General features: G+C 36.1%; 1 protein-coding gene across 2 annotated transcripts; it reads right to left on the reverse strand.

Moving 5' to 3' along the window:
* Positions 1 to 1,650: 1,650 nt before the first annotated feature.
* LOC113044160 (myotubularin-related protein 7-like) lies at positions 1,651 to 12,740 on the reverse strand. 2 transcript variants are annotated; one of them, XM_026203833.1, is made up of 14 exons: positions 12,462 to 12,739; positions 11,802 to 11,915; positions 11,101 to 11,263; positions 10,352 to 10,509; positions 9,809 to 9,937; positions 9,485 to 9,619; positions 9,000 to 9,132; positions 8,794 to 8,903; positions 8,206 to 8,331; positions 8,031 to 8,080; positions 7,297 to 7,497; positions 5,176 to 5,310; positions 3,624 to 3,750; positions 1,651 to 3,155 (listed from the first exon to the last, which is right to left on the reverse strand). In XM_026203833.1, the coding sequence occupies exons 1-14, from the start codon at positions 12,483 to 12,485 to the stop codon at positions 2,829 to 2,831; spliced, it is 1,932 nt and encodes a 643-aa protein (XP_026059618.1). In that variant the 5' UTR covers positions 12,486 to 12,739; the 3' UTR covers positions 1,651 to 2,828. The 2 variants fall into 2 exon arrangements, with proteins under 2 accessions (XP_026059618.1, XP_026059619.1); XM_026203834.1 differs by having other exon boundaries at positions 2,845 to 3,155; positions 3,596 to 3,750; positions 12,462 to 12,740.
* Between the last annotated feature and the right edge of the window lie 2,934 nt (positions 12,741 to 15,674).

Genomic DNA, 15,674 nt, shown 5'->3' on the forward strand with positions numbered 1-15,674 from the left:
ATATTCTGAGATAAAGTAATCCATATGAAAACAACGCAATGTCTGTTTTTCATATCTCCGCTCATTATATTTAATGTGACCACGCCCCCGCGCTGAACGCGCTATTCAGATTCAAACTGAAGCGCGCGGCTTGAATACGCCCACACAGAAGAAAAGGCAGCGAGACTGTTCTTCAAGTTTTTATTTTATTTTACTGTTTGCTTCGTGATGAGAGGACTAAGACATAATTCACCCCAAAAAGATGTGATGTGGTTGATGATTTGAGAAATGGATTTCCTCAGAAAAAAGAATGAAGCACTTTATTCAGACTCAAAACGCATATATGCGTTAATCGACTCGAAAGGGTTAAGAACGCCTGCTAGCAGCTGCAGGTTCCGCTGCTTTAGAGCACTGCATATGCACGCGGATATATGTTCGGTTTGCCTGAACGTAGTTTAACTGTCTGCCACAAGTTGATCTTGTAATAAAGGTCTCACCGAGGAAAAACACGCTGTATTTTTGTATTCATTGCATTTTTTTATTATAAAAATTAAATAATTAATTATATTATAAAAATATTAATGATTAATCGATAGTCGATCGTTAATTCTCCCGACGATCGACTAAGAAAATTTAATCGAATGCCCATCCCTAATCAGAGGTGTAAAATACTTGAGTAATTTTACTTGATTACTGTACTTGGGTATTATTTTGGGGGATTTGTACTTTACTCAACTACAATTTAAACTGACTACTTGTACTTGATTACATTTCTTAAGAAAAAAAAACTGAAAAAATAATACTTTTTACTCCTTACAAATTTATTTAATCTTGAAAAGTAGATTATATTTTTATTTTATCTTACACACATTAAAATGGTAAACAGAAGCTCAAACGTGTGCCTGACGTGAGAACTAAAGATCATTGTTTTCATGCATCAAACACACACATTTCTACTTCAATTATGACTTTCCTCAGTTATCATTATCATGGGTTGCATGAGTTACTGTCATATTCTCTGTGTATAGTTTTTGAAGTGTCATTTTCGAATGTCCCATACACTTGCATTATATAAAGAGAATTATATATATATATATATATATATATATATATTTTCTAAAACACTTAGTTTGTGCTTATATGATAAATGAAAATCATATAGGATGGCATGAGGGTGGAAACTGAGTTTCCTTTTAATCCCCTGCATTTTTCATTATCTCCCTTTAACCATTCTTCTGTATGTCTGTCAGAAAAATACTTCAGTACAATTTAAAGTAGAACTTTTTTACTTTTACTCAAGTATGTTTTTGACCAGAAGAATACTTTTAATTGAGTAAAATATTTACTGAGTACTTGTACTTTTTACACCTGGTTATCAGCCATAAGATCAAAATAATAATTGTATGAGTGCATCCACAAGAGCTCAGTTTCTGCTAAAACCAAAGAAAACCACCAAGCCATTCATAAGTGGTCTTGAGGAAGAGTGCAAACACTTTGTAAATGCTCCTTTCAAAGCACTTCAGGGAAGCGTTTGACTTGTTTGTCCAACAATGCAAGAAGGGGCAGAAGTGTTTAGGAAACCTGTTTGGGGAAAAGAAATCATTCACTTGAAGTAACCACACATTTAAAATCTATGTTCATCCAAAATTGTAAAAAAACTGGCTCCAGATATGCTGTAATTTTGTTTGCTGTTTGGCAAACACTTTATTGAGAGCATTTGCCTTAGAAATGTAGATATTCATAAGTTCCAGACAAATTGTTTTAAATCTACTATTGTAGCTGAAATGGCAAATCAAATGAATGTGTGAGGGATTGATTGTCTATATGTCAGTTTGCCTACAATTACAGAAGTGGGAAGTAAGTAAATGTAGTGTGCATGCCATACAGCTCTTGGTTCCATAGCCTATAGTTCTTGTTTTTACATTCCATTTAAGGTTTTCTAAACACACAAGTGGGAATCTGATGGTCATAATAGGGACAGTCCAATTTCAATCAAGATATGGGCTATGATCGAACGAAATTCTAACATACACTATGCTGCCCTAGCATAACAGTATGCAGTGCTATATGGTCAAATAAAACTGTTGCATTACATTTCCTAACCAAAATATATATAAAAAATTTAAACCTGATAAAAGAGATTACTTCCATTTCATATATTGCTTTGTGGGACAAAGAATTTTAAGCAGTGTGTATTTTGGCCAAATAAGTAAATATTTGGTACGGAAGCTCGTTTCCACCATGGGATAAAACAAAAAGAAGCAATAACGAGTTTTATCTCTTTTGTCATAATTGTAAAATATAAAGAAAGAATTTAGAGATACGAATTTGCAATTGCCGAAAAACAAAAAGTCAGAATTGTTAGATAAATCTATGGTGGAAACAAAACAATTTGCAAGATCTAAACTCTCAAACAAAGAAAAACGTAATAAATGTGTTTGTCTCACAATTTTCTTTTAACAATTTTTTTTCCCATTGCGTGGCTGAAACAAGTTTCCATAATAATTCTGGGTTATCGGATATATGTTCTGTGTATTAGTATGAGTAGTATGGTAATATGCTGTTCTGAACATAGCTATGGACAATGTAAACAAAAAAATGACATGACGGCTTAAAGTTTCAGACAGTGAAATACAGTCAAACTAAAACCTAAAAAACCATACAAGAAATAAAAATTTACTATAATGAAATAAAGTCTTATCGCCAGACCATCTTTGATATGTGTACTTGTTCACATACTTAAATATAAATTCACACACAGATTAAAAAAAAATTAAAATAACATTAAAAACACAGCAGTTCCCAGTTTGATACCCGTTACTGTGCTTTGTCACCAGTTCTGTTTTACTTCAGGCGTTTGCTTTGACCACCTCGTCAGAATCAGGGTCCTTAGTGTCGTCTCCACCACTAGAGGAGTAGCTGCTGAGGTCAGCCACACCGGACTCGAAATCACTGCCGGTTGAAAGGTCATCAGGGTCACCGTTCTTGTGCGGGGTTGCTAACTGTAGCTGCAGTGTGAAGGAAGGAGTGTTCTTCTCGCTTCTTGGGGTAGTGAAGTAGTCTTGAGGGCTGCTGAGTTCGCTCTCGGTTGGAATTGGACGTCGGACATGTTCAGACAACTTGTTGGTCTTCTTCCTCTCCCCTGAAGTTTTCCTTTCCTCCAGTTGGGCAAGTCTCTGTGTAACACGTTTGAAGAGGACAAGGTTGGCGAGTTTTACAAAAGAAGGAACAAATTTAATTCCAATGGGATAATGTTCGAAATCCATACACCTTCCATTTCTAAACTGCCTAAAATGTCCAGGTTTTGGCTTTGTTTTCCAATTGAAATTGTCTCTCTACAGTCCTCATACATGATACATACACATATTTGCATTGCTTTGACTATGTACAATTATGTTACATACAATAGCTGCACACTATTAGTCAAACTACTTTTACCCAGACTTTTTAGGCAATTTAGAAATCCTGACCAGCACATGTCCAGGAAAAATAGTCACCCTAATAAAATGGAACACTAGTATACAATATAGTAAACATGTAATGTGTAACTCTGCTTGAGGATGAATTTTAAATGCTTGATGATACAGATGTGATATTTATTCATGCATGTGTATGCCTTGTCTAGCGTCCGTCTCCCGTGGTACCTCCTGGTGGGCGCTAAGCTCCTCCTCCAATTGTTGTGACTCCTCCCTCACTGCGTTCAGGCAATCTGCTGAAGATTGGTATGAGGCCACACTTTTCTCTGCACAGCCGTACATCCCCTTCCAAAACCTAGAACATAATTTTCAGTTGATTGATCCTCTGTTGCATAAAGATCACCGACAAACTAATTTTATTCACTTCTCAAAAACAAAATGCATTTTAGGCAGCAATAAAAGACTTAGCGGGGAGCTTTGTCTTGTCACTACATCATTAGAAAATGTTTATGTCGCGGAGCACAATGTGCTGTTTTATAGACTTTCTTAAACATATTAATAGATTTTTTCAGCCAATGTCATTTGGATGAATGAATGAAGAAAATTGCAGTTATCATATTTTGGTAGCCTTTTTAATTCTCTTGATCTAGATTGCATGATTTCACTGTGTTGGTATTTAATTTTTGTATTATTACTATTAGTATAAGTAATAATGATATTAATTCTATAGTACTATTTATTAATATTTTAAATGAGCTTTTATTTGTATATTTCTTATTCACATTATTTTAAGTGTTAAAACGTGCCAGTTGGGCAGAAAAAACAATCTTGTTGTGTCTGTTTTTTCTTGCCAAATGACAGATATTTTGTCTTGCTTAAGTTTTGTCTTTGCAAAAACTTACTAACAACATTTTAATACTTTTTTTCCTTCTTCAGAAAACTTAAGACATTTTGCTTTCTCAAGTAAACACGTTGATTCAATAATTTTACATATTTATACTAGGAAAGACAAAAATACTAAGATCTTTTTTTTTTTTTTTTAACAGTGCATTCAAATCTGCCGTGTTGAATTTTAGCCGTAAGTATTTTTCATCGATGTTCAGTGTAACAAAATGGTTTAATAACATTTTTCTAAGCTGTTTTTAACAAGTAAACCTGAGTCATTGATTCGCTGATCCATTGTCATACACCAACCAGACGACATACCCAAAATAGGTCTATCTTTTAATTTTCAAGACTAGTTTCCACCTAAACCTCCACTGGAACACACTTGAGGAGGCTTTTTGATCAGGAACATGGAGGCTGAAGGTCAAGGTCACCCATCTAAATGTATCCCAAAAGTAATGTTTCTTTTTCATATCAACAGTTATTTGTTGAACTTTTTGAAGAATACAGGCATCTTTGAGATTGGATTAGCCTAAATTAAATCATTAAAACTCTCTAGTGATCAAGTCAAACAATCGCTCTTATGAGGTAATAATCTTTCAAATCTGGGCACTAAATTGCCTTGGTGGAAATTAACAAGTATGTTTATTCCTTGCTTAATTCGATATTTAAATAAATCAACTCTGACTTCTTTTCTTTTGCTACATTGGCTTAAAACAAACATGCACAAATGTGTCATTGCAAGCTATTTTTTGTCCATTATACTTTCACTTCACTTCCTTATTCTTACAGTGTGGCGTTTTGTCATCTCTGAGCCAATTCCAAAAGAAGTATGACTATTTTACAACAGGAAGTGTAATGATCATATAGTGACAATTCAGTTGGGCTGACTTACTTGAAGCAGTAGGCAGTGGTGAGAGGTTTCAGAACACCCTGTGTCTGACTGTGGTCTGTCCTGTATAGAGGGTTGGTGTATTCAGCCCTGTTCTCCCACAGGTGCGGCCACAAAGAGTGTGTTCGCTCTTGTAACCTGCATAGTCCACAAAGAGAGAGACTGAGTAAACTAGCACATAAACTTAATGAAACCAAGATGGTCCGATGGTTACAACAGGCTACATTTCCTTTTGTTTTGAACTAGATTCTATACCACATTAAACAAAAATTGAGAACAGTTTTTTTTTTAAGTGGGTATACGATTGGCATGTTTATCTGGTCCACTTTGCAGGTTGGTCTGGTCAGAATGCCCACTCAACAGGAAAAGACCATCTAAAGGATTTAAAGGGACGAACCAAACCATATTTTTGGTTTTACTTTGTTTTTAGCAATGCTTTTTCTCAGACACATACTTGTTCTTCTTCAACACCAAGCCAATGATCATTCTGCTTTTCACAATGCTGGCATTAGTCAGACTTTCATCAGTGGCTTTTCGGCCAACTGATCATTTTCAATTGGATGTGAGTGACTGGCTGTTCGGCTTAGAGAACCAATGTAAGAGAAAAAAAGTGATGAAAGCAAGCCAGGAAAAGTTAAGCAAGACTTTCCCTACATCCAATTAAGCCTAGTTCCCTACTATATAGTTGGTGGAAAACAATATGTGAGACAAGTAGTATGTCCAAATTCATAGTATAGTTGTAAAACAATAGGTAAAAAGTGGATGAGCTACTTCTGGAGAGATTCTGAAGTGTGCCTCTGATGAACTCTTTACTAACCCAGGAGGCCATAGGCAGGGAAGTGATGTGAGTCATGCTACTGATACTGGTAGACCACATGACAGTGACAACATAAAAAAACCTGCATTGCTTACAAGACTGGCTGAGTGGATGAGTGCAGAAATATGCTAATTTGACACGGTATGCAAGCAGTCATGGGCGAGGCCTAAGCAATATGACATTATACTGGTCAGAAAATCTAAACGGCTTGATAGTTTAGACTTTTTAGGTTTTTGGGGAATAAAAAAAAAAAGAGGTGTGAACTGAGTTTTATCATTGTTGGTTGGTTGTGTCCACACACACTGGACACATTTATATCCTATGTCCCCTTTAATGGTTGTGAAGTATGCAAAGTACCTACTAGGCTTAATGTGATTTTTAACCATAGACTGTATAAAAACATGGAGTGTTTCAAGTGTCCGTGAAGTCACCCATTGGTTTCCGAAGAGCATTTTTGAAGATAAAGTAGGCAGAGCCGGCCATCACCATCTTGGCAGCGCGTCACTGCCTTATATAGTCTATGGTCACTGCGTGTCACTCCCAGATAATCGAAAATGGGCAAAAAGACAGGAGCTGGTTGCTGAAGCCACGCCCACCTAGCTCGACAGCATTGACGGGAATGGGCAATCCACATGTCACTCAAGTAGCCGCACCCTTAATTATGCAGAACTTTAAGGCTTTATATAATTTAAATGGATGGGTTATAAAATAATTCACCCCCTCACAGCTGTCAGACTGTAAACATTTTTTTTCTGCTGTAAAGTTGTTGTAAAGTTGCTTCTTGTTTTTAACACAACTTTGTACTTTGTTTTGTATCCACAGTCTTAGCTCTTCCATTTCCGTTTCAAATACAGACTACTGCCACATGCTGGTATGGAGAGTTATTTCCTCTCATGCAAACACAGAACCTACAAAATAAATGGCTGTTGCCTGTTGGCTGTAGTGTTTGCTGTGTGTTCAAGCGCAACTTTTGGTCGAGACACAAGTGACACCACAGTTGGTTTGGTGCTTTAGGAGCTCTCATAATATCAGCTTAAAAATGACTTTGGTTCCTGGCTGGATGATTTTTGTGAACAACTTGCCAGAAAACAGACTATGGTCCATCTATACAAGTACATCTGAAACCATCTCAATTCAAGAAGTGGTTGATTGCTGTCAAAATCAGAACCAAGTTATCCTATGTGCTCTGACATGTTGAGCTGCAGTTGCACAAGCAGCTGGTGTGAGTAGAGGCCTGGCAAATTTTGCTGATCCTGATCCCCCCTCTTCTCTCACTTCAATAAAATGAGCAATTATGTTATTTTTACCTCAAATCTCTCCTCTCTTTCTGGCAATTTCCAATGAAGTTCCCATACTGGCAGGAGTAGATATGTGTGTGTAGCTGTATGAGGAATCGCTCATTGAACTCAAAAGCACAGGGGAACTGCTGCATCAACTGCCACATGCACTCCAGAAACTGGTCCATGACTGGAGAAACCTCCTTAGGGTCACCATCAAGGTGAGCATACCTGTAGAAGTAATAAATGAATTTTGGTGTTTTCTGTCACAGATGTGCCAAGTATGAATGTGCACATATGTTAATTACTTTTCATGAATGAATAACAACATAAACATTACAGAAAGTTATCGTTTGGCTTTAGAAGACTTTGAATATGTTTCTGTAACTGTAAGCTTTTGCTATATGGGATAAAACAGCTTGAGCATTCTTGAAAATGTTCTCCTTTTCTGTTCCATGTAAGAAAATGTTCACATTTGAGGAGACTGACCCTGTAACATTTCATGATTGGAGCGTAGAGACTCGCTTAAAGCTTAGAGATGCATAGCCTAACATTGTATACTGCGTGACTGATGGTTTGGTCACAGTGTTTGCTATGGATTTAGGAATGAGACTTTTCTTGTTTTGCATGTTATCCATGAACAACATACACAGTAGGGGAGATCCACATAAAAGCTTCAATTCGGTTATGCAATTAACTGCAAGTTGTATGTGGTGTCCAACATGCGAGGCCAGAAACATGCAGATTAAAATGAAAACACAAACCTGTGGGAAAACTTGTGTCCAAATGACACCCAGTCCTTCTCAATCAGGACCTACAAAAAACAAGACTTGTGTTCAAAATAGAAAAAAAAATATGTTATATATTTAGTCTTAGATGATGTTGCACTTAACAAAAATCAAAGCAAAATGTATCAGTCGCCAATGAAGTTATTATTACCATCAGTCCTTTGATAGTTCTGTAGTATGGATCCAGTAGCACACTAGCCACCGAGCAGGCCTGAGCTGTTCTGTCCCACCCGTCTGAACAGTGCACCAAAACACTCACTCCCTCCTCTGCCACTGCCTGACAACACAGATATGAATGGAAGAATATGTGTGTGATCATATCATACTTATATTGTATTTGAAGATACAAATGATTCTTCAAAATGTTTTATTTTTTTCTAAGGCTCCTGTATTTATGTTCAGTTATTTCACTTTAATGGCAATGGAAAGAACCTATCCATTGCCATTAAAGTAAAATTACTGAACCTACACATAGGAGCCTGATAAAAATGTTCATTTTAAAAGAAAATTTCAAATGACACTTAGAGGCTTTTGCATCTGAACTCTTCATTTGTACTTAGGTTTTTAACTCGGATGTTTTTGGACTTATTTGCAACATGAGATAATGCCATGTTTTGTTAGATATGTAATTTCCATGATTTTACATTGCCTTTCATAGCCACTTGGGATAACAGAGCATGGCCTTTCAAAAACCATATGTAAAAACGTAAAAGAAAAGAAAAGAATAATAATGTATTGCCTTTGCAATGAAGACTCCAGCATCCAGCACAGCTTTGATATGTTTTAGCCACCCAGAGTTCTCCAGACCCCACAGGAAATCGCTCATGGAGGGAGCAGCGAGTTCACCAACTGTGAGACAGAAAAGGTTCATTTTTTATATGGACAGCAAATCAACACCAGACAAGTATCTGCTGGCATTAAAGTATTGCAGATTAATCGGTTTACCATCTATAAGCTTCTGTTGGCTGTTCCTCATGACATGGATGTTTTCTATGCCAATGAACTGTAGTTTTATGTTAGTGTAATTGTCTTCATTTTCATAGCCCTTCCCTGCTGCACGATTAGCCATGGCATTTAGCTGGAAATCGTTACAAACAGTGTTTCAAACAGTGTTTCAATGTCACAATGCTGCTGGTATTTATGATTAGATTCAAAATATCAACATTATATTCCAACATTCTGAGATGGGTGGGTGCTTCATGTATTGCAAAAAAAGCCAAATGTAATGCAAAAAAAAAAAGCCAAGGGCAACTACATAAATATTTAAGTTTCAGTAACAACTTTTGCATTGCTACAAATAATGGTATCTTTTTAACTTTCTATAAATTAAAACAGTTTAACGGTTTCTATGGGACAACTTTCCAATGACCCCGTCTAAATCTCAACAGCTTGTCCAACCTGCCCTTCCTCTTTGCTTTGGGATCCCTCACCTTTGGCCTTGTGTCCACCACATACATGAACTCGCTGAGGGGGTTTGACTTCATAATGGCCTGCAGCATCTGCTCATCTTCTGAGGAGCGTGCACTGAAACCAGAAAGAGGCTGACTGCTCCGGCAAATTGATGCCTAGGAAACCAATGGTGTAAGAATTTAAAAATAGAAAAGTGGGGAGGAGAAGACAAATGAAAAGACAAACAAACAACAAACAAGACATATTAAAAGATTTGTCTTAACATATTAAGCTTGATATAAAAAGAGAAAGTCTACATTGGGTTGATCTTGAGTTCAAAGGAGTGTCATTATTTTTGCACTCACACTGGTGTCTCTGTGAAAGTAACAGAGAACAGGAAGACGCCCTCGACTCCGGAACTTGGCACTGCCCACAATGACAGCAGGGGAGGCTGACTTTGGCACAAACAGCTCTGATGGGTAAGTGTCACTCAACTGCCAATCAGAATATTCGGATTAGAACTAGTGTTTTACATTCTTGTGGTCAACAGTGGCCCGGTTTATTTAGTAACACACATTCTTAGGACTCATTTAGGACACATTTAGACATGCTTTATGTGCAAGCTTCATCGAAATTCCTTAAAATATAACAATTTGCTCTGCCCCTGAGCAACTTTTCTTTTCTGTTACTGAAGAAACAAAACAAAAAAAGAGCTAGTTCTCAATTTATGTTCCATAAAAGAAAATCAGTCATAGTTGTGAAACTACATGATCTCAAAAGTACCTTTAGTCTTCTAGCTTTGTTTTTCACAGTGTAATTTAAGACACAAACACTGATCTTTGAAATTTTGTAGAAAATGAAATGGTTATTGACCTTGAGCATGAACAGGCATTTGATCAAACACTTACTCTGTACTCATGATTGGCTGCTGTGACCTGCCAGAGGTTGCGGGGTATTCCCATTCGACTGAATTCTGCCTTCAGGTCGATGAAGCCCCATGCCTTTTCCCTTAACTCTTTATCCAGGTTGGGGTTAAAAGAGAAACAAAACAGCTCTCCGTAGTGTTCTGCACATACGACATTAGTAAGGGAGGGACATTAATGAGTGTGTAGCTCAGCTCTCATGGGTGAAATTCACAAACTGCGTAGAATTGTGCTCTGACGTTGTTTGAATTTCACAGACAGCGGATTTTCATAATGATCTGTGATGACCTTGGATTGTCAAAGCAAAAAAGACAGTGTTCACTTTTCACAGAATAAAATGCAAATATATGGAACATTTTTCATGCTTCGCCAAATCATGTGATGGTCCTTCATCTAGGACCTTGTGCACATCTCTATACGAGTGTTGGCCTTGTTTTATGAATTGGAAAAGCCACTTGATTAACAGTCAGATTAATAAAGTCATAAATCAGATTTTGGTACTTCAAGTAGATTCTTACAGTATATTATCACCATAGTTTTTTTTTTTTTTAAGATATATTTTCTTTCTGATCATTGAAAAAAAAAAAATTGTAAACACTGTACACATTTTCAGATTTTAATACTGTATAATATGAATGAAAGCAAGCATGTATTTAGCATTCGACTGTTTAAGAACAGTCTGAAAGCATCATGTTTAATATTCACAACAGTGTGAACAGTGTGTTTTTCTTTACCTGGGCGTGAAAGCCGGGTGAGGCAGGCCAGCACATCTAAACAGTCCTTCTCCTGTGGGATCAGCAGTCGGTAAACATGGAAGTTCTTACAGCGGATAATAAGAGGACTTCCTGATGAGTTTGTTGGGAGTCTCTCCACATTGTATACCAAACTGTGCAGGACCTAGCAAAGCAAGATAGATCCTTAGTGGCTGAGAAACTCTGGATTCATTCATATTTTTAGAACTTTCTTGTTTAGACATAAAGATACACAGTAAGCTCTAAATTGTTTTTTAGAAGATATCACCAGATAATGAATTAATAACTCAAATTATGGTATAATATCACCAGTTAAAGAATTAACCATATATATATATATATATATATATATATATATATATATATATATATATATATATATATATATATATATATATATATATATATATATATATATATATATATATACACACATACACACACACACTCTCTCTCTCATGTTAAGTGGTATTTTCCAGCTCTTTAGAATTGGATATTTTTAACTGAAATTCAACTGCTTGATTGCTTGTATCATTTCAAAATATGAGTAATGTCAATGATAAACAGAAAAAACACAGATAAATCCATTTTCTGTTTTAAATTTAGCCAAAATAAAATAAATAAATAAAAAATAAAAGAAGGAAGAAGCTTGATTGTCTACATGAAAGGGTTTCAATTCTTACCCAGGTCTCTTTAAGGGCCTCTGAGTTCTCTACAAATATAGTGTGAGTAGAGGAAAGGTATAATGTTCCCACCGTAGATTTCCTGGGACTCACAATCATACGCACATTTTCCACCTGAAAGAAAGCAACATACAATATTTATTTTATTTTTATTTTATTTTTTTCTAAAAAACAATCTTTTACATTATATGTTATCAATTGTAACAGGATGTCAATTATTTCACAATCAAAAGACCAAGCTTCTCTTTTTTCCACAGCTTGACATTATGCTAAAACATTCAAGCAGTATTATGAAATGAAGTATACCTAGGGACAGATCACGTATGTACTTGTCCTAACCTTGAATACATTAAAATCCTAAAATACCATACCATACTATTTTTATGAAATAGTAAGATCTGCTGAGTGTCATGGTGCATCAGCAGTGCTGAGGCTGAACCATTATTCAGATCTTGTTACAATGCACTAGATGGGGGGTGCACTGTGGCCTATCACTGGGAATATTCCGTCAAACCATTTATTTTCACACAAAATTCAATCGGTAAGCAAATATTACGTTTTAAAAAGCATGTCATGCAAAACGAAAGCGATCAAGAGGATGACCGCTGTATTGCAAGCGTGTATTAACTACCCGGACAGAAAGGACACCAGCAGTAGTACCTTTGGTGTTCTGATGTGCTCCATCCTAGAGACGCCTGTCCAAATGATGCGCAGAAAATTAATCCGGACCGACCGGGGAATCGGGTCTTTTTCAGGTCAGAAGAACAGAGCAGTTCGTCGCATGTTGGTTAAAAGAACATCATTTGATATTGGGATGGACCGCCGGTACTGTAACTCAAACCATGGCTCTGGTCTAAGTGCAGAGATCCGAATGCGCTCAGACTGGTACACGGTGGACAACACAGTGTGCACACGCACGCTTCGAATCCTACTATGGCGAAGAACTAGCTCATGAATATTAAGTAAATTGCGTGACGTTTGTCCAATAGTTTTCTCTGATTGGTTGAAAGGTAGCAGCGTAAGGTGTGCTCTAGTCAGAGGGCGAATGAACGATTCTCACTTTGAGGAAGGTTTGGGTTATTCATTTTAATGAAGGTACGTGACTGGACGCTTTAGGAAGGTAACCAAGCAACGTCACTAAGAACTATTCAATATTTATGACCCAATCCCTCGCCGTAGTATGATTTGTATTTCGTATTACCTTGGATTAGTTCACAATCTGCGCAAGCGCAAGCATCCCGTCTGTATCCCCACTGAAATATATAAACTATCGCCCTTGAAATGAATCAAGACTAAGAACAAGGTGATAGATAATGGTTGTATTTTAAGAGATACTCTATATAATGTTCTGAATAAATATATATAGCATTTGCATATCTGTATTGGTTATTATATATATTATAATTGCGTGTTTCCATTATTTAAGCGATTTGGTAATTAACATCTAAAGTTGATTTCCAGTCACACGATTCAAAGAATCAATCACAGAGTTACAATTGCTGGTCACACAGTTTTGTCCTCTATCATGTTATTTTCAGACAAGCATTATTGAGCTGATGCATACGTTTTGTAATATAATGGTGCCAAATCTTTCACAATTCAAAATGACCCTTGTCATATGATTCTTTCAACATTCAAAACTTCTTTCATTTTATGATTATCATTTGTATACAAAAATCTTGATTTAAGTGATTACGATAAATGTTGTTGTTTCTTGTGTACAGGTTTGTCCAGATGGTGGCGATAAATTCCTGCTGTGAAGATTTGTGAAACAGTGTGGCTCGAGTTTCCCCATTGTTTACACGTGCACTTTACATGTGGTAACGTTTTATTTATATAATTTATTTTAATATATATTTAATTTTTTACTTAAGCTAAGTTTAACATTAGTTAAAAATTAACTACCGATCTATTGGTCATGTCCATTATCTGTCAAGTTGTACTTTGATCAATGTCAGAGGAGGTGCAGTTGTTTATAATCAAAGCTGAATTTGATTATAAATTCATAGAATTTTTTTGGTTGAGTTTTTTGTATTTTTTATGACTGTGAATATTAACTCTTGCTAATCAAATTTCTCCCTAATAATTCCCGTACTTAACCTTTATTATAATGGGACAGAAATTCATAATAAAACAGCTTCGCTCAACGCTGGAAAACTGGGACATCATAGGTTATGTAACCGACCTAGTCTGGCATGTCCTTCTTTTTTTTTTTTTTTACATTTATTGATGACTGATTGTTTTAAATGCTTACTTTTTTCCCCAATATTGTTTTGACGTCTGGTAAATAGGAGACAAATGGAAATACAGAAATTAATAGAATCATATGACAAAATACACTTGAACACTTCTTCATGGATTAATTCATGTCAATTAATATATCAAAGTGTCATTTCATGTTTGTTTATTTTTTTCAAGAGTTCAGGCTTATAATGTAGAGTTTTACAGTATTGTTCACATTTACGGAAGACCAGGCATAAGGCAAATAGTTTAATGTGTTATGGTCACCCAAACATGTATGTATTTAAATAAATAAATACAAATGTAAAAGTTTTGTTTTAAATGGCATAGACTGCATCAAAATAATTTTATCCATTTGTGTAAAACAAAGCATTTAAAGGGGTCATATGATGTTGCTAAAAATAACATTTATTTGTGTATTTGGTGTAATGAAATGTGAGAAAACATAATTTTCCACATACTAACCATTATTGTTTCTCCTCTATGCCCCGCCTTCTGAAACACTTAGATTTTTACAAAGCTCATCAGTAGGAAAAGTGAGGTGTGCTCTGATTGGCCAGCTATCCAGTGCTTAGTGATTGGTTGAATGCCTCAAGCATCTGACGGATATGTTACGCCCCTCAACAATGTAATCAGACTGTGATGCATGTCTCAATCAGAATAATAGCATGACAAGACAAAAACAATAAAACCCATTACAACCAATCCATTTGTTGCATCCACTGGAGACATAATGAATGATTATGACTTATACTGTGTTTTAACCCGTTGCGTTGCATCGTGCCGCATAAACATAAAACTATGTCTGCATTTGTGATCAGAGAAACGACTAACAACAAGCTTTACTCTACACTGCTCAAAACTCGTGTTTGAATCATCAGTAGCAAATCCTTTAAACATGTAAATGTACTTACAGACTGTGAGTCAGAACAGCTGGCATTGTAATCTTCTCTCCCAGGATCAGGAAACATCCTCCATAAAATGTGCTGCACACATCTGAATATTTGGGTTGAACTGTTCTGGAACAGTGTTGTAAATACAACTTAACCACTGATCTCTAGTTGTGTCCTCTTTTGGAAGGCCAAACAAAAGTACCTTTGCTTTCACAATGAAACAGCATCTCCATGAAATGGCCCCGACGGCAACAGCGAGAATCAAACGTTATACCTTCTTTTTTTCATGAACATTTGGGTGGTGTTGTGCAAATCTTCCCACATCGTGACATAGACATATAAATAAATAAATAATAAATAAATAAATTTAAGGGAAAAATATATTGTAAGTTAATGTTGTTAAATAGAATACTTTTATAATGTTCTCAATCTCTGAACTAAAACAATTATTTTTTGTGTAATTTGAAAAATATATTTTCAGACCTTCCTCAAACTCACTTATTGAACGTTTCTGTGTCGAACTGGTCAATAAAGCCACAGTGTTTTCAGGGTAATCATTCTACAGATGAGAAAGTGCCTGTGGCTGCAGTTTTAAGAAACTAGTCCAGCTGAGGCTCCAGTCCGAGCTGCGTGAAGGCCATGATGGACAGCTTGCTGTGGCGGTATCTTTTCTCTGTCACTCTGCTTTAACAAGAGAAGACAAGAAACAGAACATAGTTGCTTACACTTGGTCTTATTT

Source organism: Carassius auratus, chromosome 26 (genome assembly GCF_003368295.1).
Source record: "Carassius auratus strain Wakin chromosome 26, ASM336829v1, whole genome shotgun sequence".
In the NCBI taxonomy this organism is placed as follows: domain Eukaryota; kingdom Metazoa; phylum Chordata; class Actinopteri; order Cypriniformes; family Cyprinidae; genus Carassius; species Carassius auratus.

Coding starts and splice junctions, on each gene's coding strand:
- LOC113044160 (XM_026203833.1), bottom strand. CDS start 12,485: ATGGAGCACATCAGAACACCAAAG. Junction 9,620..9,808: donor ACTTTCACAGAGACACCAGT/GTGAGTGCAAAA, acceptor TTGGTTTCCTAG/GCATCAATTTGCCGGAGCAG. Junction 9,133..9,484: donor TGGTGGACACAAGGCCAAAG/GTGAGGGATCCC, acceptor AACGATTTCCAG/CTAAATGCCATGGCTAATCG.